At 49.0% G+C, this 25213-nt stretch overlaps 10 protein-coding genes across 10 annotated transcripts; 6 read left to right on the top strand and 4 right to left on the bottom strand.

Moving 5' to 3' along the window:
• Positions 1-313: 313 nt before the first annotated feature.
• On the bottom strand, positions 314-1070 carry BDW43DRAFT_323197 (molybdopterin synthase catalytic subunit; the record flags this gene model as incomplete). Its single annotated transcript, XM_032049704.1, has 1 exon — positions 314-1070. The coding sequence occupies exon 1, from the start codon at positions 902-904 to the stop codon at positions 314-316; it is 591 nt and encodes a 196-aa protein (XP_031903782.1). The 5' UTR covers positions 905-1070.
• A 620-nt stretch (positions 1071-1690) lies between these two features.
• BDW43DRAFT_307957 (bifunctional molybdopterin adenylyltransferase MobB/molybdopterin molybdotransferase MoeA family protein) lies at positions 1691-3972 on the top strand (the record flags this gene model as incomplete). The annotated part of the gene is made up of 4 exons (XM_032046359.1): positions 1691-1957; positions 2016-2056; positions 2113-2150; positions 2207-3972. The coding sequence occupies 4 exons, from the start codon at positions 1691-1693 to the stop codon at positions 3970-3972; spliced, it is 2112 nt and encodes a 703-aa protein (XP_031903781.1).
• Positions 3973-4738: 766 nt separating this feature from the next.
• BDW43DRAFT_228166 (MoaD/ThiS family protein) lies at positions 4739-5274 on the top strand. Its single transcript, XM_032039490.1, has 2 exons — positions 4739-4861; positions 4914-5274. Exon 2 carries the CDS (start codon positions 4949-4951, stop codon positions 5267-5269), a length of 321 nt encoding a protein of 106 aa, XP_031903780.1. The 5' UTR covers positions 4739-4861; positions 4914-4948; the 3' UTR covers positions 5270-5274.
• Positions 5275-5958: 684 nt separating this feature from the next.
• On the top strand, positions 5959-7547 carry BDW43DRAFT_323195 (major facilitator superfamily domain-containing protein; the record flags this gene model as incomplete). The annotated part of the gene is made up of 3 exons (XM_032049703.1): positions 5959-6150; positions 6200-6571; positions 6627-7547. 3 exons carry the CDS (start codon positions 5959-5961, stop codon positions 7545-7547), a joined length of 1485 nt encoding a protein of 494 aa, XP_031903779.1.
• A 335-nt stretch (positions 7548-7882) lies between these two features.
• Positions 7883-9667, bottom strand: BDW43DRAFT_297948 (cytochrome P450; the record flags this gene model as incomplete). Its single annotated transcript, XM_032044480.1, has 4 exons — positions 7883-8014; positions 8123-8599; positions 8668-9372; positions 9431-9667. 4 exons carry the CDS (start codon positions 9665-9667, stop codon positions 7883-7885), a joined length of 1551 nt encoding a protein of 516 aa, XP_031903778.1.
• Positions 9668-10323: 656 nt separating this feature from the next.
• Positions 10324-12091, top strand: BDW43DRAFT_307953 (cytochrome P450; the record flags this gene model as incomplete). The annotated part of the gene is made up of 4 exons (XM_032046358.1): positions 10324-10548; positions 10607-11326; positions 11411-11877; positions 11929-12091. The coding sequence occupies 4 exons, from the start codon at positions 10324-10326 to the stop codon at positions 12089-12091; spliced, it is 1575 nt and encodes a 524-aa protein (XP_031903777.1).
• A 1498-nt stretch (positions 12092-13589) lies between these two features.
• On the bottom strand, positions 13590-14708 carry BDW43DRAFT_297946 (NmrA/HSCARG family protein; the record flags this gene model as incomplete). The annotated part of the gene is made up of 3 exons (XM_032044479.1): positions 13590-14185; positions 14245-14398; positions 14454-14708. The coding sequence occupies 3 exons, from the start codon at positions 14706-14708 to the stop codon at positions 13590-13592; spliced, it is 1005 nt and encodes a 334-aa protein (XP_031903776.1).
• A 680-nt stretch (positions 14709-15388) lies between these two features.
• On the top strand, positions 15389-18937 carry BDW43DRAFT_323193 (non-ribosomal peptide synthetase; the record flags this gene model as incomplete). The annotated part of the gene is made up of 1 exon (XM_032049702.1): positions 15389-18937. The coding sequence occupies one exon, from the start codon at positions 15389-15391 to the stop codon at positions 18518-18520; it is 3132 nt and encodes a 1043-aa protein (XP_031903775.1). The 3' UTR covers positions 18521-18937.
• Positions 18938-19883: 946 nt separating this feature from the next.
• Positions 19884-20984, top strand: BDW43DRAFT_297944 (MDR family NADP-dependent oxidoreductase; the record flags this gene model as incomplete). Its single annotated transcript, XM_032044478.1, has 1 exon — positions 19884-20984. One exon carries the CDS (start codon positions 19884-19886, stop codon positions 20982-20984), a length of 1101 nt encoding a protein of 366 aa, XP_031903774.1.
• Positions 20985-23469: 2485 nt separating this feature from the next.
• On the bottom strand, positions 23470-24773 carry BDW43DRAFT_228050 (uncharacterized protein). Its single transcript, XM_032039489.1, has one exon. The coding sequence runs from the start codon at positions 24355-24357 to the stop codon at positions 23590-23592; it is 768 nt and encodes a 255-aa protein (XP_031903773.1). The 5' UTR covers positions 24358-24773; the 3' UTR covers positions 23470-23589.
• Between the last annotated feature and the right edge of the window lie 440 nt (positions 24774-25213).

Raw genomic sequence — 25213 nt, 5'->3', positions numbered from 1 at the left:
AGAGATTACATTGGCACGATTAATACGAACTGATACCATCATTCAAAGTACGCTAAGCTTGATCTGTTGGTCATCGAGGGAATTAGCGCGCATGCTCAGGGTGTTCCAACGTTGCCCTATATCAAGGGTCGAACAGAGACCGACTGCTCATTAATGTCACCCGCAGTGCCGACCAGATATCTATCAACAGTAAGGCTAAAGTTCAATCAACAGAATACTAGCGCTCATTTCTTCAAGAGATAGAGCTCAAGAAAATCTTCATATAATGATATCAATACTTTGATTCAACCAACCCTAAATAACCCTAAACAACCTACACCGAAACATAATTCCCCTCCCCATCCCAATCCCTATTCGCCCTCCATTCCCCCTCCCCTGGTTTACTCCCAACAAACTCTTCCCTCTTCCAAATCTCCACTTTAGCCTTACACTCATCCAGAATCTCCTCCCCAGCCCGCCAAGCCGCCCGCCTATGCCCCGAACTAACAGTAATCAAGATCGACGCCTCCCCAACCGGAACCACTCCCAGCCGATGCGAGATACTCACACCGATAAGCCCATGCTTCTCTTTGCTCTTTCGCGCAATCTGAGTAAGAGACTTCGATGCTAGAGGCGGGTAGGATGTATAGTTGAGTTGAGCGACTGGGCGATCGTTGAATGTATTTCGTGTCGTACCTAGGAAGAGCACGTTTGCCCCTGCTGCGGGAGAGTTGGTGTATGATAATGCTGAGGCGGGGTTTAGTGTATTGTAGGTTAGTTCAATGTAGATGTTTTCGTCTGGGAGGGCGATTGTGCGTGGGAATGTGGATGGGTCGAGATGAGAGGGTTGTGAGGCTTTGCGCTCGAAGGACATAGGCGCGTAGGAGACGGTACAGGTTGGTGAGGTTGAGATGTCCATGTTCATTTGTTATTGGTTGGGTGGTCAGGATAGAGTATATATATATCGGAGCGAAATAGTTTGTGATAGTTTGTTTATGAACTTGTGAGGCGTAATAGGTTATTTTCTATATTGTGATAACAGTCTATGTATGAGATACCGATTGATAATGAGGTTAGATGCACTGTGTTGGGCAATGGCTTGATTAGCAAAGCTGAAGAGCGATGGGTTGTTCGAGATCGTGACATTGGAAAGTAGGGTTGCAACGGGCAGCTGAGGTGGAGCGCGCCCCTAGGCCGTTTCGGGAGGGACTAACTCACCAATTAAAGCACGTGCGCTGAAAATGATAAAAGCTCGATTATATGTGAAATTCCAGCCTAATTCTCGCCTAATTTTCTCCTTATGTAGCCGGAGATGATCGCTCGAAACTCCCTTATTGTCGAGGGTCGGACATATGGTGGCGGAAGTTCGCCAGTGACTCGGTATGTGCGGCGAGAATGAGGCCAGTGAGAGTACTAGGCTCATCCTTGTTTGCCCTCGTTCCACATCCGAATCTCTGAACTGGAAACCGTAGATATGTTTAAAAAGGCGCATTTTGACAAAATAAACCTGAATGGGGTGGAGCTTTCTGAGCCTTGAACTCTCCACAATGCCGGTTCTCGGTGAAACAGGTACAAGTACCATGAGAGGCAACACAATGTGTAGGGTGTAGACCTTTCTCGAGCACTGAAGTAAATTGTTATCCTCCTTGACGTCCTTACTCTTAATTAGCACCTATTCGAGTGGCCCTCTACTGCCTATGCTAAATGCATCATGGCCGAACAGGAGCTTCAACCCGCAATCCTGATCGTATCAGACACTGCCTCTCAGCATCCATCGACAGATAAGGTCGTCGATGCTCTTACGCCCGTGTTACTATCCAAAGAATCAAATTGGAAGGCGCCATTCGTCAATATTGTTCCCGACAATATCAGCGATATAGAGAAGAGTATATGCGACTGGACAGATGGGCAAGACGCTGTAAATTTAGTACTTCTGAGCGGTGGGACTGGCTTTACTGCGCGAGATAATACGCCAGAGGTTCGTTAAACTCTTATTTATCTTATCATCCCCCCGTTACTGATACTTTGTGACAAAGGCAGTAACGCCTCTTCTCCACCGCCACGCCCCTGGGCTTGTGTATGTTCGTATTCGCTCTATTATATCTGCTATTATCGCTGACCGGGTCTGTCAAGACATGCCATGCTTGACGCCTCATTGAAGATTACCCCATGTAAGGCTAGTCTTAATGTTGTGCTTTGACAGGAACTACCGCTGATGTTAATGTAGTCGCAATGATGTCGCGACCCGTCGCAGGGGTCCGAAACGGGACATTGATGATCACACTCCCCGGATCGCCAAAAGGCGCGAAAGAAAATCTCGAGGCTATTGTGAAACTGCTCCCACACGCATGCATCCAAGCAGCAGGAGCAAACTCCAGAGTACTTCACGAAGAGGGTATAGAGAAGCTAGAAGCAGAAGCAGGGATATCTTCTGAAAGCGACGCAGAAACCAAAGTGAACTATCTTGACCGTGGGCTCAGGCTTGAGCATGGCGGTTGCGGGCACAGTCGCCGTCGTGGGAACAGGACAGCAAAGTCGAACGACACCAGCACAGGACCAAGTCGACGGAATCGCTTGTCGCCTTACCCGATGTTGTCGGTGGATGAAGCGCTCTGGCGTATTAATCATCATACGCCGGATCCTGTCGCCGTCAAGGCTCCTGTGACACCTGCGTTGACTGGGTCGGTGATTGCTGAGGATGTGTATGCCAAGGAGGCAGTACCGGCTTATCGTGCGAGTACTGTTGATGGATATGCTGTCATCATACCGGATCCACTCGATGGCGGTATCAGTTCGACATCCAAAGGGACTAAGGGCATTTTCCCGGTGGTCTCTATAGCTCATGCCAACGCAGGGGGTACTGTGCCACCGCTAGAGCGAGGGACTATCTCCCGGATTACGACTGGTGCTCCACTTCCGCCCAATGCAAATGCCGTAGTTATGGTTGAAGACACGGTCTTGCATTCATCGACACCAGATGGTACTGAAGAGGCCACGGTGGAAATCCTAACTGATGATATCAAAGCGAATCAGAACGTTCGGCAGCCCGGTAGTGATATCGAACTAGGGTCTAGAATCCTCCGAAAAGGTGATATCATTACCCCTGTTGGTGGTGAAATGGGTCTCCTTGCCGCAACAGGAACAAGCACAGTAAAAGTATATATGAAGCCCTGCATAGGTGTGATGAGTACAGGAGATGAGCTAGTTGCACATGATGATCCTCGACGACTCCATGGCGGCCAAATCCGTGATTCTAATCGATTGTCCATACTTGCCTGTCTGGCGTCTTGGGGTCTTCCAACGGTTGACTTGGGTATTGCTCCCGACACACCTAGTGGCGAGCTAGAAAGACGGCTTCGAGACGCAATTAATGGGGAAGAAAAGGGAAACGTTGATGTAATAATCACAACAGGTGGCGTCTCAATGGGTGAATTGGATCTCCTAAAGCCCACCATTGAACGTTCCTTAGGCGGCACAGTGCATTTTGGTCGCGTCTCCATGAAACCCGGAAAGCCGACTACTTTTGCCAGTATTCCTGTCCAGCGACCAACCTCTGAGACGGGCGATGGACAGACAACATGGGGCAAGAAACTTATCTTCTCACTTCCCGGAAACCCAGCGTCGGCTCTGGTCAGCTTGCATCTGTTTGTGCTACCCTGTCTGCACAAGCTGGTCGGAATAGGTCAAGGGCGGCTTTGTTCTGGAGCAGGCCCGATACCTGGACTGCCGATTGTGACGGTGACATTACTGCATCAACTACCCTTAAATCATGAGCGTACCGAGTATCATTGCGCTATTGTCCAGGCCTCGCAAGCCGGCGGGCTGTTGTACGCTTCTAGTACTGGAATTGGAGCAGCAGGGCAACGGAGTTCAAGAGTTGGGAACCTTGCTTATGCAAATGCTCTTCTGGTATTGAAGCCTGGGCAGGGACATGTCGAGAAAGGGGCGTTGGTACAGGCGTTAATAATGGGTCCAATTCGGTCTGGGGTATGAGGCTACTTAGACCTGCCGTTATCTCGCAGTTTCTGTGATAGAATTGTGCTACGGATAGATGATTAGACATTGTTGGTAAAAACGTCCGAGTTGGTTCCTGATAATTTGATCTCTTTGGATTTATTTCTTGGTTTTAGATGTTATACCGTTAGGTCCCTCCACGAGTGGTCATTATTCTGCTTCAGGATTCTTCCACAAATTCCACATCCTTAACTTTTGTTTGATTTACGTACGATCAGGGTTGCCCCAAATCTCAACGATATATAAGTACCAGGGCTTGTCACTGTAAATTGTTGAATGCATTGGTAATTTTCAAGCCTTTTCCAGCATTTTACATCGTTATTTAGTGAAAAGGGGTTATAGGACCTTGAGGACGTTTGTAGGGCTTGCCTATATAAAGGGCCTCACCTATCCCCTCGATTAGATTTAGTTGATCATCAAGTCAGTTGAAATCTATTTTATTATTTCAGAAATATTTCCACATAAATCGGATATGTCCGAGACATTTATCTCGAATAGCTTTAGTCATGATGATAAAAAAGAACAGTTCGCAGTATAGTATTCGCTAACCAGCATTAGCAAGTGCAGGGAAAAAGTATTCCTATGAGTCTACCGCATATTGATGATTCGCTCACTAGTATTGCCGAAGAAGGAAGAGACGCTACTTTAGAACGTCTCCACCTTTCCTCACGGTCAGTGCACCGGACATTCTCTCTGCCCCTCCAGTCCAGAGCGATCTTTCTTGGAGGTGTAAGAAACCAGGGTCCGCGGAGATAAAGAGCGGGTATTTGCTTATTGGCGTTGACAAGGCCTTTCACTTTGGAAAAAAAGTGATATGCACGTTTCTGCCAACCGGGATAATAGACATCTGCTAATATCAAAAATTCTGGTAACCATATATATCGTCCTACGACACGAATAAATAACTAATTTCACAAAAGATAAAAGAGCAAACCAACAAAGAAATACTCCAACAATGACTGAATCTCCGATCGGGACCTTCCACATCCACTACTTCGCCAGCGCATCCAGCTTTACAAATAAGCAATCTGAAACCCTGACCGCACCGCTTCCACTGGCCAAATTATTTGATGTTTTGGAGGCCAAGTATCCCGGGATCGAGGAGAAGGTGTTGACGAGTTGTGGGGTCAGTATCAATGCTGAATATGTGGATGTGGAGGAGGAAAGAATTAAGCTCCGCGATATGGAAGCTGCCCGAGACGGGCAAAGCAGGACTCTGGCATTTATTTGCGGTGGGGATGAAGTAGCTATTATTCCCCCCGTTAGTTCTGGGTAATTAACGAATGGTTCAAGGGAAATGATTGACAAGGGGGGATTATTCTGCAGTAATATGTCCCTAAGCATAGTGAAAAATGTACAATATATATATGACATTATGAACAGACGGAGAAAGTATGCGGACAGCACATTTCATCTATTAGATTGCCCCTTTTGCGGTAGACTCAGTCATGGTCACTAACATGATACCGGTTTTCGGCCCGGATGTTGACTCCACAAGACGATTGATTAACTGCGAAAAATTTACTGCACAGGAGGTAATTAGTGCCCAGGCCTGGTTGATTTATCGGGATGGTTCAATTATCAAAGGAAAAGAAAAAGAGCGAGAGTAAAATCTCTGTCCATCCACGGAGACATAAGGCAGCCAGTCATACCAGTCAAGAGCTAAACTCGGATAGAACATGTCTACCATAAACCAGACGTGTAGGGATATACCAAGCTCACCAGCCAAGCAAGAGCTTAGCCGCCACTGTGTCTGTGGGTTCATCCAGTGCTTGATGGCTTGATTGCACAACTTCTTATCGTCGGTGGGGTCCGTTGCCCTAGACCGGAGACCGGCCGAAAACTAAGCATTTAGTACTCACAAGTGGGAAGGATTTAAATCTCGATCAGCATAACGGCCTGGCCAAGTTTTTAAACATTAGACTCGAGATCGAGGCGTGTAATCATTCGCCCGCTCTAATCGCCATGACGGTTGATCCGGAAAATGGCCTGCCATACGCCCGAGCTAATACGTCGGTCGAGGAAGGCAAAGCGCTAGACACAACGCAGACCGCAGTCAAAGAGAGTAAATTAGTCCCTGACGATTCTCCAGAGTCATGGCGCCGAGGATCCTACCGGCCAACAAGGTTGCAGAGTAATTTGACCATTATCAGTTGTGTGAGTATGATTCTGCCTACATTCATGAAGAAATATCTGACAGTTCTAGTACATCGCCAACTTCAGTGATGGGTTCCAGAATAGTCTGGCGAATCCCACCAATGTCATCTTTAAAAAGCTGCTAGGGACAAAGGGTTACCCTTCCGAGATGCAGACCCGAATTAGCAATTCACTACTGATCGGAGCTATCTTGGGTGTTCTCGCCTTGGGATACACGTCAGATATGTTTTCGCGACGTGCCGGTTTACTGTTTACCTCTGGCCTTGTCGCAGTCGGAACCCTGATGTCCACCCTGGCCCTGCAGGTACACCCCACACGCAATATGTTGTGGTATTTCGTCGTGGTGAGAGGTATTGCCGGGTTTGGTGTTGGCGGCGAGTATCCTCCCAGCGCAGCAGCAGGAATAGAAGAATCAGACGATGTAAGAAGACAGACCTATTCCCTTTCACAATACTACCAAACTGACATAAAGCCAGTTCAAACGAAAATACCGTGGCCCAATATTCGTCTCATTCACAACGCTGATGGCAACCTCAGCGGCGCCTATCCAAGTGATCGTCTACCTCATCTGTCTAATCGCCAGCAATGAGAACCTGCCAGTGACATTCCACGCGTTATATTCAATTGCGACCATTCTCCCCGTCATAATCATGATCCTACGCTTCTTCATGACTGACTCAACACTCTTTCACTACTCAAACTTCAAGCGTCAGAAGCGACCCGTAAAGTTCTATCTACTCCTTCTGAAACGCTATAGATGGCGTTTATTCACAACATCCCTAGCTTTCTTCCTCTACGATTTCATCAACTTCCCAAACAGCATCATGTCCAGCACAATCATCAACTCCCTCGTAAAAGACCATAACATCCGCACCACCGCAATCTGGCAGGTCATACTCGGCGCGCTCCCCGTGCCTGGCGTGATTGTAGGCGCATGGTTGACTAATGCAATCGGACGCCGATACACCGGTATCCTAGGATTTGCCGGATACATGGTTCTTGGATTCGTTATCGGGGGGACATTCCCCACTCTCGCGAAGAACATGCCTGCTTTCGTGGTCTTGTACGGCTTATTGCAAGCTCTTGGCCATATGGGACCTGGTGCAACTATTGGATTGATCTCTTCGGAATCATTCCCGACTGCTATGCGTGGAATGGGATATAGTGTTGCTACTGCGTTTGGGAGAACCGGTGCTGCAGTTGGGACGCAGTGTTTTACGCCGTTGCAAGAAGCGGCGGGGAAGCAGTCGACGTTCTATCTTGCTGGGGCGGTTGCTATTCTAGGGATGATTGTGTATTGGTTCTTGCCTGAGAGTAGCCAGCTTGATTTGGAGGAGGAGGATCGGGAGTTGAGTGTGTACCTGGCAGAGAATGGGTTTCCGATGGAGAAGGCTTGAGGCTTCTGTCAGTTTTGTCTGCTATTTATCATGCGTACACAAGGATGGCCCCGCTGTAGTTTGCTAGTGACTGGCAGTATGCATCTGAAAATATGTATACATAACACGCCTAGGATGATGTGCCTTGTACTATGTAGCGTACCCATTGTAACAAGGAGAGAACACTACAGAGATAATATCCCTTACTTTAACCACGACTTTTCCCATTCTACGAAATCTTGCAGGTAGAAGTTATTCTCACCGACAACACTAGCCATCGTCTGCCATACACCTCCAAAAGGACCATATCAACCCAAACTAACACTTACCACATCCCTATCATATCCCACCCTACTCTACCCCCTCCTTCGCACCCGAATCTTAACCCCCAGAGGAGGAATAATAGTCTGCCCAACAAGGAAATTCTCCGGCCTCCCACCACGCAACGGCTCAATCTCATAATTCACCAAGATGTACCCAATAACCAACTTCATGGCATGAGCCGCAAACCACCGACCCGGACTAGAACCCTAAAGTCAGCACAGCCAACAACGCTCTACTATCATCGGGACCAGGATAAAGGGCAAAGGTAATACTAACCAAGAATGCCTCCCATGCCCAAATGCCAGAAACCTCTCACTCGTCACCGGAACCAACACCCCCTTCCCCTTCCCCTCCTCACCTCCTTCCTCATCCCTCCCTACAAACCGAAACGGCCGATACTCATCCGGAGCCTCGTAATTCCGCTCATCCCTATGAACCCCCACAGCTGCGACGCCCAGCCACGTCCCACACGGCAGGAACTGCCCGTCGGGCAAGGTGACTCCACCGCTCCGGACAACGCGGCGGGAGAGCATGCGGTCGGAGAGGGGGCTTAGACGGAGGCTTTCGCGGATTGCGCTTTCGGCTTTGGGCATGTTTTGCGATATATGTGTTGACTTTTGGGGGGATGTGAATGCTGTTTGGGCTTCGGTGCGGAGGGTTTCAGAGTATTCTAATTTGGGGTCGGAGGTTAGGAGGTCGAGGAGGAAGTTTTGGGTCATGGATATCAGAACGTCGATAGGGAGGAAGGCCTAGTATTTCGGTTAATTTGGGGTTGCTTTTCTTGGGAGTTTATTATGGGAGGGGGATTGTGGCGTACTATAAGGGTGAGTCGGACGACTAGGGCGCTTATGCGGATGCTTTTTGTGGGGTTTTGACATGATGCTAGGTCAATCACCCAGGTTATTAGGTCTGCTGGGGCGGTTTCTTTGTCTGTTTTCAGGTGTTTGATGCGTTGCTTGAATGCTGGGTGTAGGAGGATGATGAGTCGAATCCAGTAGTAGTAGATGGGTAGACCGGCGATTAGCCCGACGAGGGGTTTGAGGGGCCAGGCGACATATTGAGATACGAGGATCATTAATGCTCCAGTGACACGTGTGAAAGCTTTAACATAGTAGAGAAACTTTGGGTCCCTGGCGAGTGAGGGTCCGAAGAAGACCCGTAAACCTACTGCAAATAATATCTTGTCCAGGGCTTGGGTGAGAGAGACCTCCCTCCATGCTGTATCTCCAGCGGGACCTAGAACCTCATCGGTGATGCGTTCTAGCTCTTCTAGGAGTGCGTCTTCGGTGCTTGCAATGTTGCGGGTCAGGTCGTTACGAATGGCTCGAATCAGTTCTAAGTGGTCGTAGTTGTTGAACGCTGGGGCCAGAAACGGGAGAGCGTGGACGTCTTCATTGGCCTTTTCGTGGGACAGGACGCTCTCTGGCTGGCTGAGCAACCAGCTAATGTGCTCTGGTGGTAGAAGGACCTGTGGGTAGAAGCTCGGGTTACATAGTGCAAATGGTTGTCCCTGACTAGAGATCTGGCGAGTATGTCAGTAGACATTTCGGCATGTGTTCATTGTTCGTAGGCGAGCCAACCTGTCTATAACCTTCCTCGCTAGACTTGGATCCAATATATCCCTTGAGACTCAATCGGAGCGCAGAAAGTGGACCACTAGGCTTCGATGGCCACCATCTCATAGAGGACGGTAACCTGAGATATCCAAACCAAGGACATAGTAAAATGAAGAGCGATAGACCAAAAAAGGTGAAGAGGCCTTGCCCAGTCAAGCTGGTTGCAATATCTCTAAGCACTGTCGGGATATTTTCGAACATCTCTATTCTTGTTACAGCGCTCTAGCTACAGAAGATGGGTGATGAGGAAAACATTGAGCCTTCGCGAGATGCTATACATAACCAAATGACTAAATTGTTGGGTTGATAACCTGCTATCCACGCTAATTGATGAAGTAAGCTGACTGTGGCCGCTTAACCATTATGGCTGAGAAAAGGGCCTGGGCATGAAAAGCTGAAGCCATACTTGTCATGATGCATGCATACAACACGAGCTATTTGGTGAGACCCTGTGCTCTCCCTTGCGTTAGACAAGAAGGCTAAACGCCAAACACGAATATGCTGTGCAACTATGATCCTCCAACTATCGCATTCTTGACAACCCGGTAGCTTTGGCGAAAGTATTGACATCTGTCTAGATGTGATAATGTTTGAGACCAGGGGAGGAAATGAATGGATAAACCCAATGTATGGATAAGTGAAAGTAGAGTATTAATAAGGATTTTCACACGTATTACTGAAGCTGGGGGTGGTGAATTAAGTTCCGGTACTGATATCTACAGCTAAGTCTGACTGCATTCACCTTAACAGGGAATAAGACATAGTGCATGGGTGAGACAAGTGTTGAACGTATTAAAGTACCTCTCGATCTTAGTATAAGCAGATCACCCAAAGAAAAATCACCAACAGCAACCACCATGGCTGGCGAACAGTATACGAGCGTGGCTGTAGTCATAAAGTCGGCTTCAGCAATCGCCTGCATCGCAGTACTGCTAATGCTACTGTCCCCGTGGATTGCATACACGCGATTACCCACCTCCATCAAATCGCCCATCCAAGCCAGAGGGCCTATAGCTGCACTTCGGGCATGTCTGAACGAGATTACGGCGGGAACTCAGACCTCCACGAGAGGATACCAGCTGGTATTTTCGCTTGTAACATCCTTGATAATACGGCCTTCTCTGACAATCTTGGCTACAGTATTCGAAAAAAGGAGAGTCCTTTGCCATGCTAAACATTAACTTTCGTCCTCAAGTCATCCTCCCTCCAGAGCATGTTCGCTGGTTGATAAGCCAACCAGAAGAGATACTCTCCCATGGCAAGGCTGGCGATGATGCTGATGCGCTGCGGTATATCTGGCCGTTGTTTGATGCGTCAGCTCTGCATTCATTCTCGAAAGTTCTGCAAAATAATCTGACTCGCAACATCGTACAGACGGAAATGGTTGCTTTGGATGAAGTAGAACATGTCATGCAGGAGCTAGTGGGTCAGACTAAGACCTGCAAAGAGATTAACATGGTTCTGCTTTTCGAAAAGATTATGTACCGAATCACTCAGCGAGTTTATGTGGGCCTTCCACTTTGCCGAGATACCACCTATATGGCATTGGTGAAAGGATATGCCCGGTCCTTAGGCACTGCCATGGTTTTTGCTGCTCAGCTTACGCCTTGGCCCCTCAGGCAGGTTACAGCCCTGCTCACGGGCTTGCCAGTTTACTACTATGTCCTTCGGGTCCGGGCATATCTCACCCCACTGTACAGACGACAGATGGAACGCTTGAAAGCGAAACAAGGGGCGACAGACAATTTGTTGGAGGGAGAGCCAGCGAATCTGATCACTTGGATGTCAAACGCCGTACTTTCCGGCATTGGCCCGAAGGACGTTAGTGCGAATGGGATGGTGACATGGCTTGGTATCATGGTAAGTGTCCGACCACCAGCAAGAGAATTAATCAGGAATTCTGTCGATGAGCATCGCTTTGGAAGACTAACGAGCGACGTACAGGCCCTTCTACCGACGGATAATCTCTGGGTTACATGCACCAACACGCTCCTAGACCTTCTGACCTCCGACCCGGAGCACGCCTACTACGGAACGATCCGCGACGAGGCCAAGCGCGTATTTGCTTCAAGCAAGGAATCCGGTGTGCCCATATCACATGGATTACATCATCTCGACAGCGCACTGCGCGAAAGCTTGCGGTTGAATTCCCTGGCCCCGCGAGCCCTTCATCGGCAGGTCGTACGCCGCGAGGGTGTTGTGCTGCCTGACGGACAAAAGGTCCCCTTAGGAACTTGGCTCTGTGTTTTGTCCGGGAACCTGCACAGGGACAACGACTTCTACGATGATGGGCAGAGCTACAAGCCGTTCCGGTTCGTTTCCAAGCTCGCCGAAGGTAGTAGTGACAAAGCGCCCTCGTTGCCGCTGACGAATGAGAAGTATCTTACCTTTGGATATGGCCGGCATGCCTGGTAAGCACTTAACAGGGTCACTATAGTTTAGCTGCGCTGACGGTGTATAAGCCCCGGCCGGTGGTTTTCCTTTCAGGTTATGAAAGTCACTATCGCATATATCATCGCGAACTATGACATCGAACCTCTGGAGAAACGCCCAGACAATATGCTTTTTGCAGACCTCAATATCCCTTATCTGTCTCACATCATTCGAATCAGGAAGGTAGGGTGAGGAAATTGGGTCAGTGCACAGAGGTTGGCTGGGTTGGCGAACAAGCAAGGAGGCGCCGGTTAGGTCACTCGGGTGGATTGTGGCTGAACCTATTTCCATTCTTCGAGAATTTTCTCTTTCAGGTGAAGGGTGAAAGAAGCAAATAGCAATATCTCGCCGTATCGTTTAGATGCGGACATTGTAAGATTCCGGTTCGGATTGGAAGCACGCCTGAACCCGGTAGCTGCACCTATTCGTATTTGTGTAACCGTGACCGATGCTACCCTATTGAATCGATGTAAAGGTATCCCCTTACCTACTCTCGGACGCCGTATGCTCACCCAGGACACCGTTGCGGCTATCTAAACTTTTGCAAGGACAGGCCTCCCGCGCCGGTAAGCCCAGAGCACAGCCAAGAAATTATCATGAGAAGGTTGGTTATCACGCTGCTAATTCGACCACAGAGCTGCTGTTCATAGCGTAAGGCCTCTTGTATTTTTTTTTTTTTTCACGTACGAGAATGATCCATTGCCTTCATGACCGAACCAGGAAATACGGCCCTTTGTCACACAGTATGATCGACAGCTGCGGTAGTACAGTGCATTCATGCATTACCCAGATAGACAGTGGTTTCCTCGGTTCGAGACTGAAAGGCGGCCCCACGTTCCAACGCGGTGCTCTATGAATAGTGAAATTGTCATATCTACCATTCCGGGTACGAAAGATGCGATCCGCAAAGTTTCACAAGATAGAGGGGGAATTCCCTTACTGGGGTGAAGTTTCATGATATATTTAGCGCAAAATGTCAAGCTTAGTGCAACCGTTTAGGTTAGGGGTGGACGTTCCCAGTGGTTCGCGAAAGAGGACCACGAGGAGCCGCCAGACTTAAGCTTCCATCCTGCGGGTTTCGTGTTTTAGCTGGCGTAATGAGCATGTGTCAGCTTCGAACAGAACACAGGATATCAACAGTAAGGAGTATGCACCTAGTCACTTGTCAGAAGCAGGCCTCCAATGGGGCTATGCAGCAGCGTTCAATACGAGCTCCACGGGCCAGACCCTTTCCGCGTTGTGTTCCTACAGGTCCAGGCAAGTATCCAATGAGGATAACTCGGAGACAGAATTAATCGTCACATTGTAACATATCTGACTGTATATGTGTGTGACAGGGTATGGGGCTGACACCGGAGACTTAAGTTGCGGCATATAGAAGAAATGGGAGAGAAGAAAATAACGGAGAATGCTAAGTTAGCAACGACCGGCTTGATTGATAAGTATACTCTTGGCTAGACAAGAGTTCGTAAGCTAGTGCTAGTATTCAGACAGATACTAAATCCACTCTACATAGTATGTGAGGGTTATACGTAACATACTCCTTCCTATAGCATTCTGGATAAGGGAACAAAATTGAACAAATAACCATCCCTAATCCCAACGTCGTGTGGCCCAACCACACGAGCCCCGCTGGTAGCCTCGCTAGACAGTCTCGAGATGGCAAGAGATTGATTTGACAAGCAATGGCCTAGTTGGCAAACCTTGCAGCAAACCAGTCACGCGTAGAGATCAAATTGCGCTTATCCAGTGGTCGACCCAAGGTTGAAGCTGTAAGTCGCTTCAGTTGACTCGCGGCTTCTCCATCCGTGGGCTCCGGCCCAAAGTATCGACCGCCTGTCAGCTGTGTGAAGCCAAACATGAGTTTGACATCCTCCAATTCGGGGATATCATGCGTATCAAATGCCTCCCACGATGGTAAGATGGGTTGAAACCGAGCTTTCTGTCCTGTAACAGCCGCAAAGTCGGATACCATTTGCGCAAAGGTTCGAATATCGCTGACACCGTGCACAAGACGTCCGTTCCATCGACTAGGATCGAGAAAGATCCCCTGGACAATATCTCCAAAGTCATCTGAGATGCTCAACCATGGAACATTTTCATCACCACCCCAGTAGGGTACCCGGAAGGTGAGGTATCCCTCATCGTCAACATAATGAGGAAATCCTCCGAAGATGGGCGCAACCTCTTTGCCAAGAAAATTCTCAAGAAACCACCCAGCACCAATGGGGACCAAGGTCTCAAATAAACCCAACTTCCTTGCATACTGTTCGATCTTATACTTCACTGCTCTCGTGCTATTAGCCTCTACCTCGTTAATAATGTCCTAACGCGGAGCGGCGTACTGTCCATTGCCTTCATTCGCACTTGGCCTTTGGTCATTTCTGTGCAAGGAGGGCCCGAGCTGAAGACAAGATGCTTCACACCAGCTTGGGCCGCGGCGTCGACAATAACCTTGCCCATATCGAACTCTGTTGTGCCATTCTCGGCGGCAAAAGCCTTGGTACAGTTGTTAATATTCCCCCGTCGTCGAAGTGGCAAGCAACATACATACCTTATCATCCGAATTGATGTTTACGAATGCTCCCCAGGAGTCGCTAAATGCTGACAGCATGTCTTCACTGCTCCACCCATTCCCTTGTACAATCTCCGCACCCTGGGCAGCAAGCTTTTGGCTGGCATCGGATTGAGGGTTTCGAGTAATAACACGGACTCGAAAGGCCAAGTTCTGAAGCAGCGAATGAGCGACTGACCCACCCTGGTTGCCTGTGCCTCCAAAGATGGTGATGAGCTTATGATCTGACGCCATGTTAATGGAAATGACAGGGATCGCTACGTTCTGTAGACCAGTTTTGGGAAGGAAGTCTGTGAAGATATACAACGAAAAGGTGCAGAAAGAGTAGTGTGTTGAAATCACAACTCGAGCGTCCCTGCCTGCTTTTATAGACAATATTCGCCCTAGAATGTGCGCCATGAATGACAGGCAGCATTATTATGTTGAGCTCAGCGGGGTGAATCCCACCCTTGACCTTCCACATGGATAGAGAATGCGAGGCATAGTTTGCGTCATCCACAAATCTAGTAGGCACCACTTACATGTCATACGTAAATGCCGAGTCCGGTCATCCGGCGACCCTTCTCCATTGGCGTAATTTACTGGTCCCCACAGCCACACATCATGTACCAACATACATGGTCGTAAATAGCCTTTGCTATGTGTCAGCGTGATGCTATAGCGTAAGACTACGTCTCACGAAAGACGGCCTGATCCATTAGACATCGGACAGTAAGCAAGCGGCGCCCCAATTATCACGCAATAGATGTGAATCTAGAGATAGCCCCGGCGGAGTAAACATATTAGGTGGCCTAGCCCTGGTTGTGCATATATAATTCCTTCCCGTCAAGAGCCCATCCTGTAGTTAGCATGATCGCTCACTATTACCCTTCAATTGAGAAACCAGTGTTCCAGCCTTATAACCACTGCCCTCGATGCCTTCCCAGATATTAACACATGAGGAACAATATGACCTGGCTATATGCAAGGGACAGGGTCTCGCTCAGCAATTCTTTGTTCAGGTTCTTGACAATCCTTCAGCAGTTGCAGTCGTTGACGGCGAAACGACTTTAACGTATCAGGACCTGCATGGAAGGGCGGCAATGCTCGCCCGAGAGCTTCAAGGAGGACCTCTTCATTTAGAGGAGCCCGTGGGTATTGTCGTTCAGCATGGGGTCGCAGATGTGGTTGCTCAGATGGCAATTCTTTATGCTGCAGGCACTTGCGTTCCCATAGACCCGACCCTACCAGATCCACAAATCAAGGCCCGTCTGCAGAAACTCGATGCGAGGTATGTCCTGGTTGACAAAATCAATCAGCACCGGGATTTGCCGTTCTGCCAACTTGTTGTCGATGGATTGGACTCTATCCCTGTCAAGGGCGCGCATGCTTTGGACATGGACGAGCCTGCTCAGACCTCCTGGGAGCACCGGACACACATCATACATACTTCCGGTACCACCAGTGAGCCCAAGGCTGTTCAGATTGCTGCGCGCTCAATTTTGCAAGTTGTCTTCCATGCACCTTTCGAACCTCTGTACCCGACGGACAGGGTAGCACACGTGAACAATTCAAGCTTTGACGTCTCCCTTTTCGATATATGGGCACCACTCTTACGCGGGGCCTGTATTGTCGTTGTTACCAAAGTGGTCTTGTTGGAACTTGAGACCTTAGCTAGATTTATCGATCGCCAGGGTATTACAGTGATGGCTACCACCACTGCTATTCTGAATCTGGCTGCTTCAGTATACCCGCGTGCCTTTGAGAAATTGCGGTTGTGTTTTATCGGAGGCGAAGCGGCCAATGTCTCTGCCATTGACACTATCTTCCGAGAGGGCCCGCCAGGTCAGCTGATCAATGCGTATGGCCCGACAGAATGTTGCATTTTCTGTCTTGCGCATGAAGTGACCTTGGCGGATGTAGAGACTGGAGCGGTTAGTATTGGAAAGCCAATTGGACGTACTGTCGCTTATATCTGCGACGAGGCCGGTCAGCCAGTTCCAGATGGTCAAGACGGTGAACTGCTCATTGGCGGGTCAGGTGTTTCACCAGGATACATCAATGAAACGGAGAGAAATACGACCTCTTTCATCGCCATCGAAGACAGCAAATGCTGTGAGCGATTTTACCGTACTGGTGACATTGTCCGCCGCCGGGTGACAGATGGGCAAATTGAGTATGTTGGCAGACGGGATCACCAGGTTAAGGTTCGCGGATACCGAATCGAGCTTGAGGCTGTTGAGTCTGCCGTGATGAGAACCGGTCAATTCTCAGACGCAGTAGCATTGAAGGTTGAGACTGGCACGGATGGGTCGGGATCGGTTTTGGTTGCCTTTGCAGTTGCTGTTTCTGGAGCCAAGTCTCACGCCATCTTAACTGCGGTGGATATGCTGAAAGCGGTCTTGCCAGACTATATGGTTCCCAAGATCGAGCTCATATCCAAAATGCCCTTCAATAATCATGCCAAGGTTGATCGAAAATATCTTGCCCAGTTATTCCGCAACAGGTGGACCCAACAGTCTCTCCAGTTGGAAAAAGACGAAACCACTCGCGGCAGACTTGCACATCTATGGGCTAGCATCCTAGGCCTCCCTGCCCCGCCATCCAATGACAATGCCGATTTTTTCCTCCTTGGCGCCACATCTATGCAAGCTTCTGTCCTCATCAGTCATATCCAGAGAGTGTTCGATGTCCAAGTGTCACTTCTGACGCTATATGACAACAGTAGTCTGACCTCGCTGGCCGGTATAGTGGAACAGCGAAGACTCGGTGCCAAAGAGAGCTTCTGTAAGGAATCAGAGAAACACCTGTGGCTAGAGGATAGTAAGCTCGGGGACAGCCTAGCTCCTCATTCAGGCCCTGTGGTTGATTGGTGCCGCGACACGGAAGGACGAGTATTCTTAACCGGAGCTACCGGTTTTGTAGGCTCATTCTTCCTGGCAGATTTACTTCGTCAGCCTAATGTGCATCAAGTTGGATGCTTGGTACGCGCCGTGGATACAGCAACTGGGTTCAAGCGTCTCCAGAATGCTCTATCAAAGTATGGCCTATGGGAGGACCAGTTTACCTATAAGTTGCTGCCACTGTGTGGCACTTTGGAGGATAAGTGTCTTGGGTTGGGGCCGGATAGATTTGATGAAATAGCCCACTGGGCAAGCGTTATATTCCACCTCGGTGCTCGAGTTAACTACACGCAGCCATATTCGCTTCATCGTCCCGCAAATGTCCTAGGCACGCTCAACGTCCTGCGCCTGGCATGTACAGGTCGCTCTAAAGCCCTGCATTATGTCTCCAGCATCTCCTGCTTTGGACCAACGGGCACTATAACAGGCACCCAAAGGGTCATGGAAGACGAGTCTCTTCTGCGACACCTAGATGCACTCCCCTTTGATCACGGCTATGCTCAAAGTCAGTGGGTGGTGGAGAATATGCTTCAACGATTAATCGACAACGGGTTCCCAATCGCTGTCTACCGACCTGGGTTCATTACCGGGCATAGCCAAACAGGCGTCTGCAATCCGGATGACTTCCTGAGTCGGTTGATCATTTCCTGCGGGGCCATGGGATACTATCCTTTACTACCAAATCAAAGGAAGGAATTTGTGCCTGTTGACTATGTCAATGCTGCTATCCTGCACATCGCCTCGTACAGGCCTACTACTGTTGGCCGGGTATATCACATTGTACCTCCAAATCGAAATCTCTCACTAGATATGAATGACTCCATGGAGTTGATTAGTTCATTGCCAGAAGATGGCGATTCTCCTGTGAAAGGTGTAAGCTATCAAGAATGGGTCCGCGAGCTGGAAAAACAGTCACCAGAACGGCTTCGACCTCTACAGCCCATGTTAACGGAGAAGCTCTACCAGGGGTTGACACGGTGGGAGCTATACGAGAACATGCCTGTATACGACACCACCAACACCAAAGAGGCGCTTGAGAGCTACCCTGGCGGACTCAGATTCCCCATGGTAGATGCCCACTTGATGCAAAAATATATCCGTTATCTGCAAGCACCATTGATGTGCACCAGATTGGAAGATGTATCGAACGGCTCGAAGAGCTAGAGGAGGAGAGAGGAGAGTGATCAACGACTCTGCTGGTTTGCTTCCCCAAGAATGTGTAGAAATTTAGTGTTGGATAGATGTCTTCAATTATGAACTGTACCTGTGCTTCCTTTGGTTTGGGTCGCTGTTCTTGCTGTAAATGTCCTCAGTCATGGCGGCAACGGATTAGTCTTGGCTGCGCACTGTCCATTACCTTGACAGGTCAATGCAGCAATTAATGTCAACCTCCCTATACTGTGGTCTGATCTTAGCCCCTACTCCCGGACCATTTACCACGTGGACTTCAGGGTTAATGAATTCCCTGATCATCCGTATGGCCGGGGTTAGACTACACATCAATTCATCTAAAAATATTTCCGATTATTGATAGCAATCTATCGTCTCGGTTCGCATAGCTTCTAGGTCCAAACGGGTATGCACTAACGCATGCTGGCAGTAGAGACACCTCAGGAGGATTCCGGGGACAAATCAGGTCTGCTGGCTACTGCAACTGTTCAATCCGCTGTCACACGGTTCCACCTGAGAACACGTATTCTGATTGAGATATTCACAGGGGTGCCCATGGCTATATCCAAATCGACGCTTGGATAGCAATAAACGGGTTATTCTCGGATCTTGGCGTAATTTGACGGTTTCATAGTTGGATGTGGAGAGGAAGATCCTATATATAGAAAGCTGTCCTGAAAGGGAACACAGAACATTTGGAAGAGCAAAAGGAAGGCGGTGGGGAGATGGGCTGACCACCAGGATCATGAAGTGACCCAAAGCGAGAGCGGTAAGCCACTGCCAACCAATGAGAGTCACAGGGAGTGACCACCGGAGATTGGCTCCTCGTGACCATGACCCCTTATTCGCAATCCATGTTTATCTGTATACGTAGTACGACCGACTATTGAAAGGTACAGGACTTGCACAGCCTTGTCCGGGATGTTCAGTATCAACCCGCGAAAACGGGACCATGGGCTAAAGTTGGAAACTGTCCATACAGTCCCTTAGATTTCTGCCGTCTGAACGATTTATAACTGTTGTGTACCCTTCATTCGGATTTGCTGATCGTGGAATGGTGTCTCACCGTCTCCACCAGACCATTGATCAACGGCGCACTATAGGAATAAATAGTTAGGGTTGCCCCTCATTGACCGTCGTCAGCACCCCACTACTCCTAACTGACTCCAATTATTTGTGTCTATTCTCGATAAATGTCAAATTCCCCCATGTTCCGCGCGATTTGACATTTAAAAGCCATTCAGACGTGGCGCGTTCGACTTTCAGCTATAACCAGCGCGTCGCCATGCATCTGGGATCCTCATCGACCACATTCTAATTTGACGCCTCCGTTTCTGCGGAGATGACACGGATCACAATGGATCAGGACACGGGGAACAAGGTCCTGGTGATTAAGAACATGGACTCGGGATATCTGGTGGCCGGTGAACAAGTCACCCTCGAGACGGTATCATATGACGCGACAGAGTCGATCGCAGAGAATGAGTTAATGGTGCAGTTGCTCTATGCGACCTACGACCTCTTCAAACGGGACCTCTCCTCTTCCTCAGCTGACGCGACGGAGTTGCGGGGACCTCGGCCGGTCGAGACGATGAGTATCGCGAAAGTCCTCAGGTCCAACAATGAGCATTTCCAAGAAGCGGATATTGTTATCGGTCGCCTACCTATTCAGCAGTACGTGGTCATCAAGGCTGAAGATACGACCAAGCTAAAACTCCTCGAGAATCCCTGCGAGATCGACGACATTCGATTATTCCTCAGCGTCCTGGGCATACCAGGGCTTCTAGCGTTTTCCTCGCTATACGAAATCGGTCGACCCAAGAAAGGCGAAACAATCCTCATCGCCGGTGTCAGTGATGAGATCGGTCAACTTGTTGGCCAAATGGCCCGGCTGGAGGGGTTGAAGGTGTTCGGAAGCGTGGAATCGGATGAAAAGCTCGACTATCTCATAACAGAATTAGGCTTTGATGGGGGATTCAATTACGCCAAGGAGAGTCCCTATGATGCTCTCCCTCGTCTTGTCCCAGAAGGTATCGACATATACTACGATAATTTGAGCTGGATGTCCCGTCTCAACATCGGCGGGCTGGACACACACTTTGACCTCCTCGGCAGCCGACATCTGAATGCGGCTTTCTCAGCGATGCGACGATATGGTCGGATCATGTTCTACGGCACGATCGCTGAGCAGACCGTTTTGGACCCCATCATCGGCATGTTTCTGCACAATACTGTTCTGAAACGACTTACGATTCGGGGATTCGCCCTGGCTGATCCTAGTTTTGGGAAGAAGTGGGGCAAGCTCCATATGGAGCGCATGAAACAATGGGTGAAAGAAGAGAAACTCAAAATCCCTCCATTCGAGATTGTCGGCATCGATAATGCCGCCAAGGCCTTCGTCGAGGCCTTCTACTCCAGTCAGAATACACACACGCATACCATTTTGGCTGTTACCTGATCAACTCGAGCCCATTTGATTGGGTAATACACCGTTCGACACCAATCGCCCGAGCTGCAATAATACAGTTGAGGCATTCCTTTTCCTCATCTTTCATCTATTCATTCGCAGCAATCCAGGGCATACATGGTCACATGGGCCATACTCTGGCTCAACTGCCACTCAACAGCACATTAACATAATTCAGGGTCTGTCAGGAAGCAGGGGAACTTCCTCCCCCCCCAACCCGTTGAAAGTCTATCACCAGCTCGATTCCTCGATGTACTTTACCTTGCCTTGGGAATTGGGAATTTGGGAGGTCACGCTCTCACAATAGAATGTCGCAACCGACGCGACCGTCTAAAGACCACCCACCGCCCTCCTCTTTCTGCCTGACAAAAGTGCTGTCCTCGTATGTCTGAATTAACTGCTAGCACCGGGACGCTAGCTGCCGACAATTTCTTCTCAAGGTCTTGATACTTACACTATTTATCTGCGCTTTCTTTAGAGGCTTGAATTAGATGAAGAGGGTGTGCATTGCTACTCAAGAACTCTCATTCACGCTGTAGGAATAAAGAGAATACAGTAGGCGGTCAGATAGAAATCACGCGCCATTTTAATTGCGGGTACCATTTGCAGCCCTGATTAGTGTGGTCCTGGGATGAACCACGGACCACTTCAACCTGAACCAAGGATGAGCGGTGATTGGTTAATTATTGGTCGTATAGCCAGGCCGTTGGGATGAGCGACCTACTATCTGATGTAGATTGAGACAGAGCACCTTCACACGTGGATGTTGGTGCCGAAGTATGACTGAACTGCCAAATCAATATCAATGCCGCCACCGCTTTGGTCCGTTTGGTGGATTGGGTAGTGTATGGTAGCCAATATGCGCTTTATTCTACGGCTAAACTTGTAGTCTGATGACATGAACTCATACGGTGGACGTGCTAATGTTGCCTGACCCACACCAAAACGCATACACTATCCGTATTGGAGATATATCGTTCATTGGGGTGCAATCTACAACAGCAGTCATCAGATCTGAATCTAACCAAAAGGTTCTGCTCCAGGCCCAGCGAAATATTGACAATCCTATAAATACAAAAGTAAACGAGGACTAAGTTCCTCTACCGAGGCCCAGTCTTTTCACAGTGAGCGAGGACAAGGTGGAAAATATTGCCCGTAGTGACCTTATTACCTTTATTACCACCTGCCCGGAAAGCGGACTTTCCTGCGTCGATTACCCTCCTATTTTTGGGTCTTATTAAGAGGACCTCCTTGCGGAGACAAGGTTGCGTTCGCGAATAAGTAATGGTAGGGCAGAGATAATTTCTCTTGGACGATGGATATCAATCCGATTGAGCTCGGTAGTGACCGATGTTCGGCTCCTCTCTGTCTATCACTGCTTTTAGCTGAGCACCACGCTCTTCATTACTATCGTGGACAAAGCAGATGCTAGGATGCTTTTATGGCGCCACGAGATGCCTAACGGGAGACAAGTTGAAACAGCATTGAAGAAGGGGTCAGAGGAACATCCCTTCCGAAATGCGCTGCTTCGTGTGATATATTCAGCCTCTTCTCCCATCCTCCAGAAGTAGGAAGCAAACACCTGACAATAGGCCCTGCACTATGCAAGAGCATATCGAATAAGTCTATCTTGGATTCCCTAGCTCACGACAGAATGGGTCTCGATCAATAACTTATATTCATTATTTATATTGCTTTATTGCCGCCAACCTGTGCGTGAGGAAGAGTGGATCCACTTGCTTAGTTAGCTTCCTGTTTTTGACCTGGGGTTTGCAAAGGGGTGCAGTGATTGGCCTCTCTGGGGACCTTTTCAGGATCGGGGTATCATCTTGGCTCGTTGAGGGGGCGACATAGCGAGTGTTATTGTTTCGAAATTACTTCAGAAGATCTCCATGGCAGAAATGATAACGAAGATAAAGGCGCAACCCTAGGCTGAAACGAGCGAGGATATACTCAGGGCAAAGAATCCACCTGACAGGCATGACGCACAGTCGCAAGACAACAAATTCACCCAGCGCTCCCCATGAATAAGCAAGGCAACCATAAGATGATACCCAAATCTTCCCATGACATTGTTTGCTCGAGGGTGCTGCTCTAAATAGTACTTTATAGCACCAAGCATCCAGCTTTCCACGACTTCTCCTGTCAACGGCTCGGGAGCTGCCATCCCGTCCGAGGTGTCAACCGGGCGGATGTAGAGTGGCACAGTACCGGTCATGCGGTAGTCGTGAATCCAAGCGCCAACAAGCGAGCCTCGACTACAGCTCTTTCGCAATTCGTCCAGCCACTCTCGGAACCGACCGTCCAGTACGAGCAGGATGGGCTGACCGGGTGTAATATCAATGTTGTTGGTCATGATTATCTGTCCGACCAAGATATAAGGCTCCTTGTAGGTACAGCTGGACACAAGCACATCGTACTCACCAGCAGCGACGCCTAATGGAATAGGAAGATCGATGCTGAGCACAGACAGACGCACACACGCTGTCCATTCACTCCATTGGAGGGCCTATCACCCCACGAGTCTCCACATCCGTGACTCCTGCTTCTACCAGTGTTTGGGGATAATTTCCTGTATCTGTCAACAAAAGACGGCTCAGAACGTTGGATATGACTTACCCTTATACTGCACCGTCAGGTAGAACTCCTGGCTGCCCAAATCAATCCACCCCGACCGCAGATGCACCTGTGCCTTGGCCAGTATCCCGCTGTCTGCCCTTTTGGCAACCCCCTCAAACAAGTCCTCACTCTTATCTTCTGCCAGATGCTTGATGTCGGATAGAAAGTTAAGATGATTCGTGTGGCCGTCCCGAACGTTCAACTTGATGGGAGGCAGCGACGCAGTGATCGTGACTACATGGCCGAACAGGGGCTGGTAGATTTCCAGCGTGCCTGACTCCCGTGTCTCAATCTCTCTCGCAACCCATGTGGCAAGTTGACCCAATCGGCGGACGGCGGCGTTCTCAACTCGGTCAGCATCCATGATAAAGGTCCCTTTGATACGGGCGCGCGCCCATTCTGGCACCGACGGTTCGTAGGAGAGCGACTGAATGTGGAAGACGGACGCTTGCTCGGCATATGCTTTCACCACGACGGGTAGGGCGAAAGCAGCGACCAGAACGGCCAGGATGGCTGTAGCGAATAAAGCAATGCATGTGAGGGCCGGCAATCGATTTCGGCGTGTCTTTTGTCTGGGCTGCTGTGAGCAAGAGGAGCTCAGGGCCTGGTGACCTAGAAGGGGAGTTGATTCGGAGGATGGCTCCCAAAATAGCTGTATTTGGCCTAGAGATGTTGGGGCGGTGGGTGGGCAACGACTTGAGGCTGCGGGGGCTTTCCCCAAAGCCTGGTTCTCGATGTCGGTCATGGCTTTCCAGGGTGAAGGTCGACAGTCGTGTAGGTATGCAGACAGCTAGAGGCGGTTAAGACTAAACTGTCCAGGCCGTTCATGCTATGATAGAGAGTGGAGAATGCCAGAATTGGCGGGCAGAGAATCAACACTGGTGCCTGACAAGCTTCCGGAACTACGGGCAGCCTAATTACCGTATCTTATCACCTGACGCCCCGCCCCACCCGACGCCCGATTTTTTGATATATACCGATATTTTGACAAATTTCAAATCACCATAGCTCTGCCAATATGGCTTCAATTCAGGCAGCATTGGCAGATATCGAAAGCTTGAAAGTAGGCAAAACGATGGTTTATACCAAAATTGCCAATGAGCATGGTGCAAGCAGATCTACGTTATCTTAAACGTCATCGTGGTGTCCAGCATACTCAAGAAGAGCAATATAATGATTAACGAATCCTCAACAATTAGCAGGCCAAAACGCTTGTAAACTGGATCAATAATCTGACTGATAAGGGCCTTTCTTCTACGCTTAAAATGCTACGAAGTTTCGCTAAGGAAATCACTGGGAATAAGCCAGGAAAATAGTGGCCAACTCGATTTTTAAAGAAATATAATGATTAGCTTATTGCTCACCATACAACCGGAATCAACCCACAACGCAAGAGAGCTAATTCAGCGTATAAATACTCTCTTTACTTTAAATTAATGGCCAAGAAGCTCGAGGAATATGACGTACAGCCTGAAGATATATAATATATAGATAAAGGATTTCTTGTTGGGGTACTATCTAAAGGCAAAGAGTCTTTTCTCGTCATAAATTTACAGGAGGTGGGGTATAAACAACGCCTTCAGGATCGAAACAAAGAATAG

The sequence above is a fragment of the Aspergillus alliaceus genome (genome assembly GCF_009176365.1).
Source record: "Aspergillus alliaceus strain CBS 536.65 unplaced genomic scaffold BDW43scaffold_7, whole genome shotgun sequence".
Classification (NCBI taxonomy): Eukaryota; Fungi; Ascomycota; class Eurotiomycetes; order Eurotiales; family Aspergillaceae; genus Aspergillus; species Aspergillus alliaceus.
Note: the sequence above shows the minus strand (reverse complement) of the source record. Positions and strands in the feature narration are given on the sequence as shown.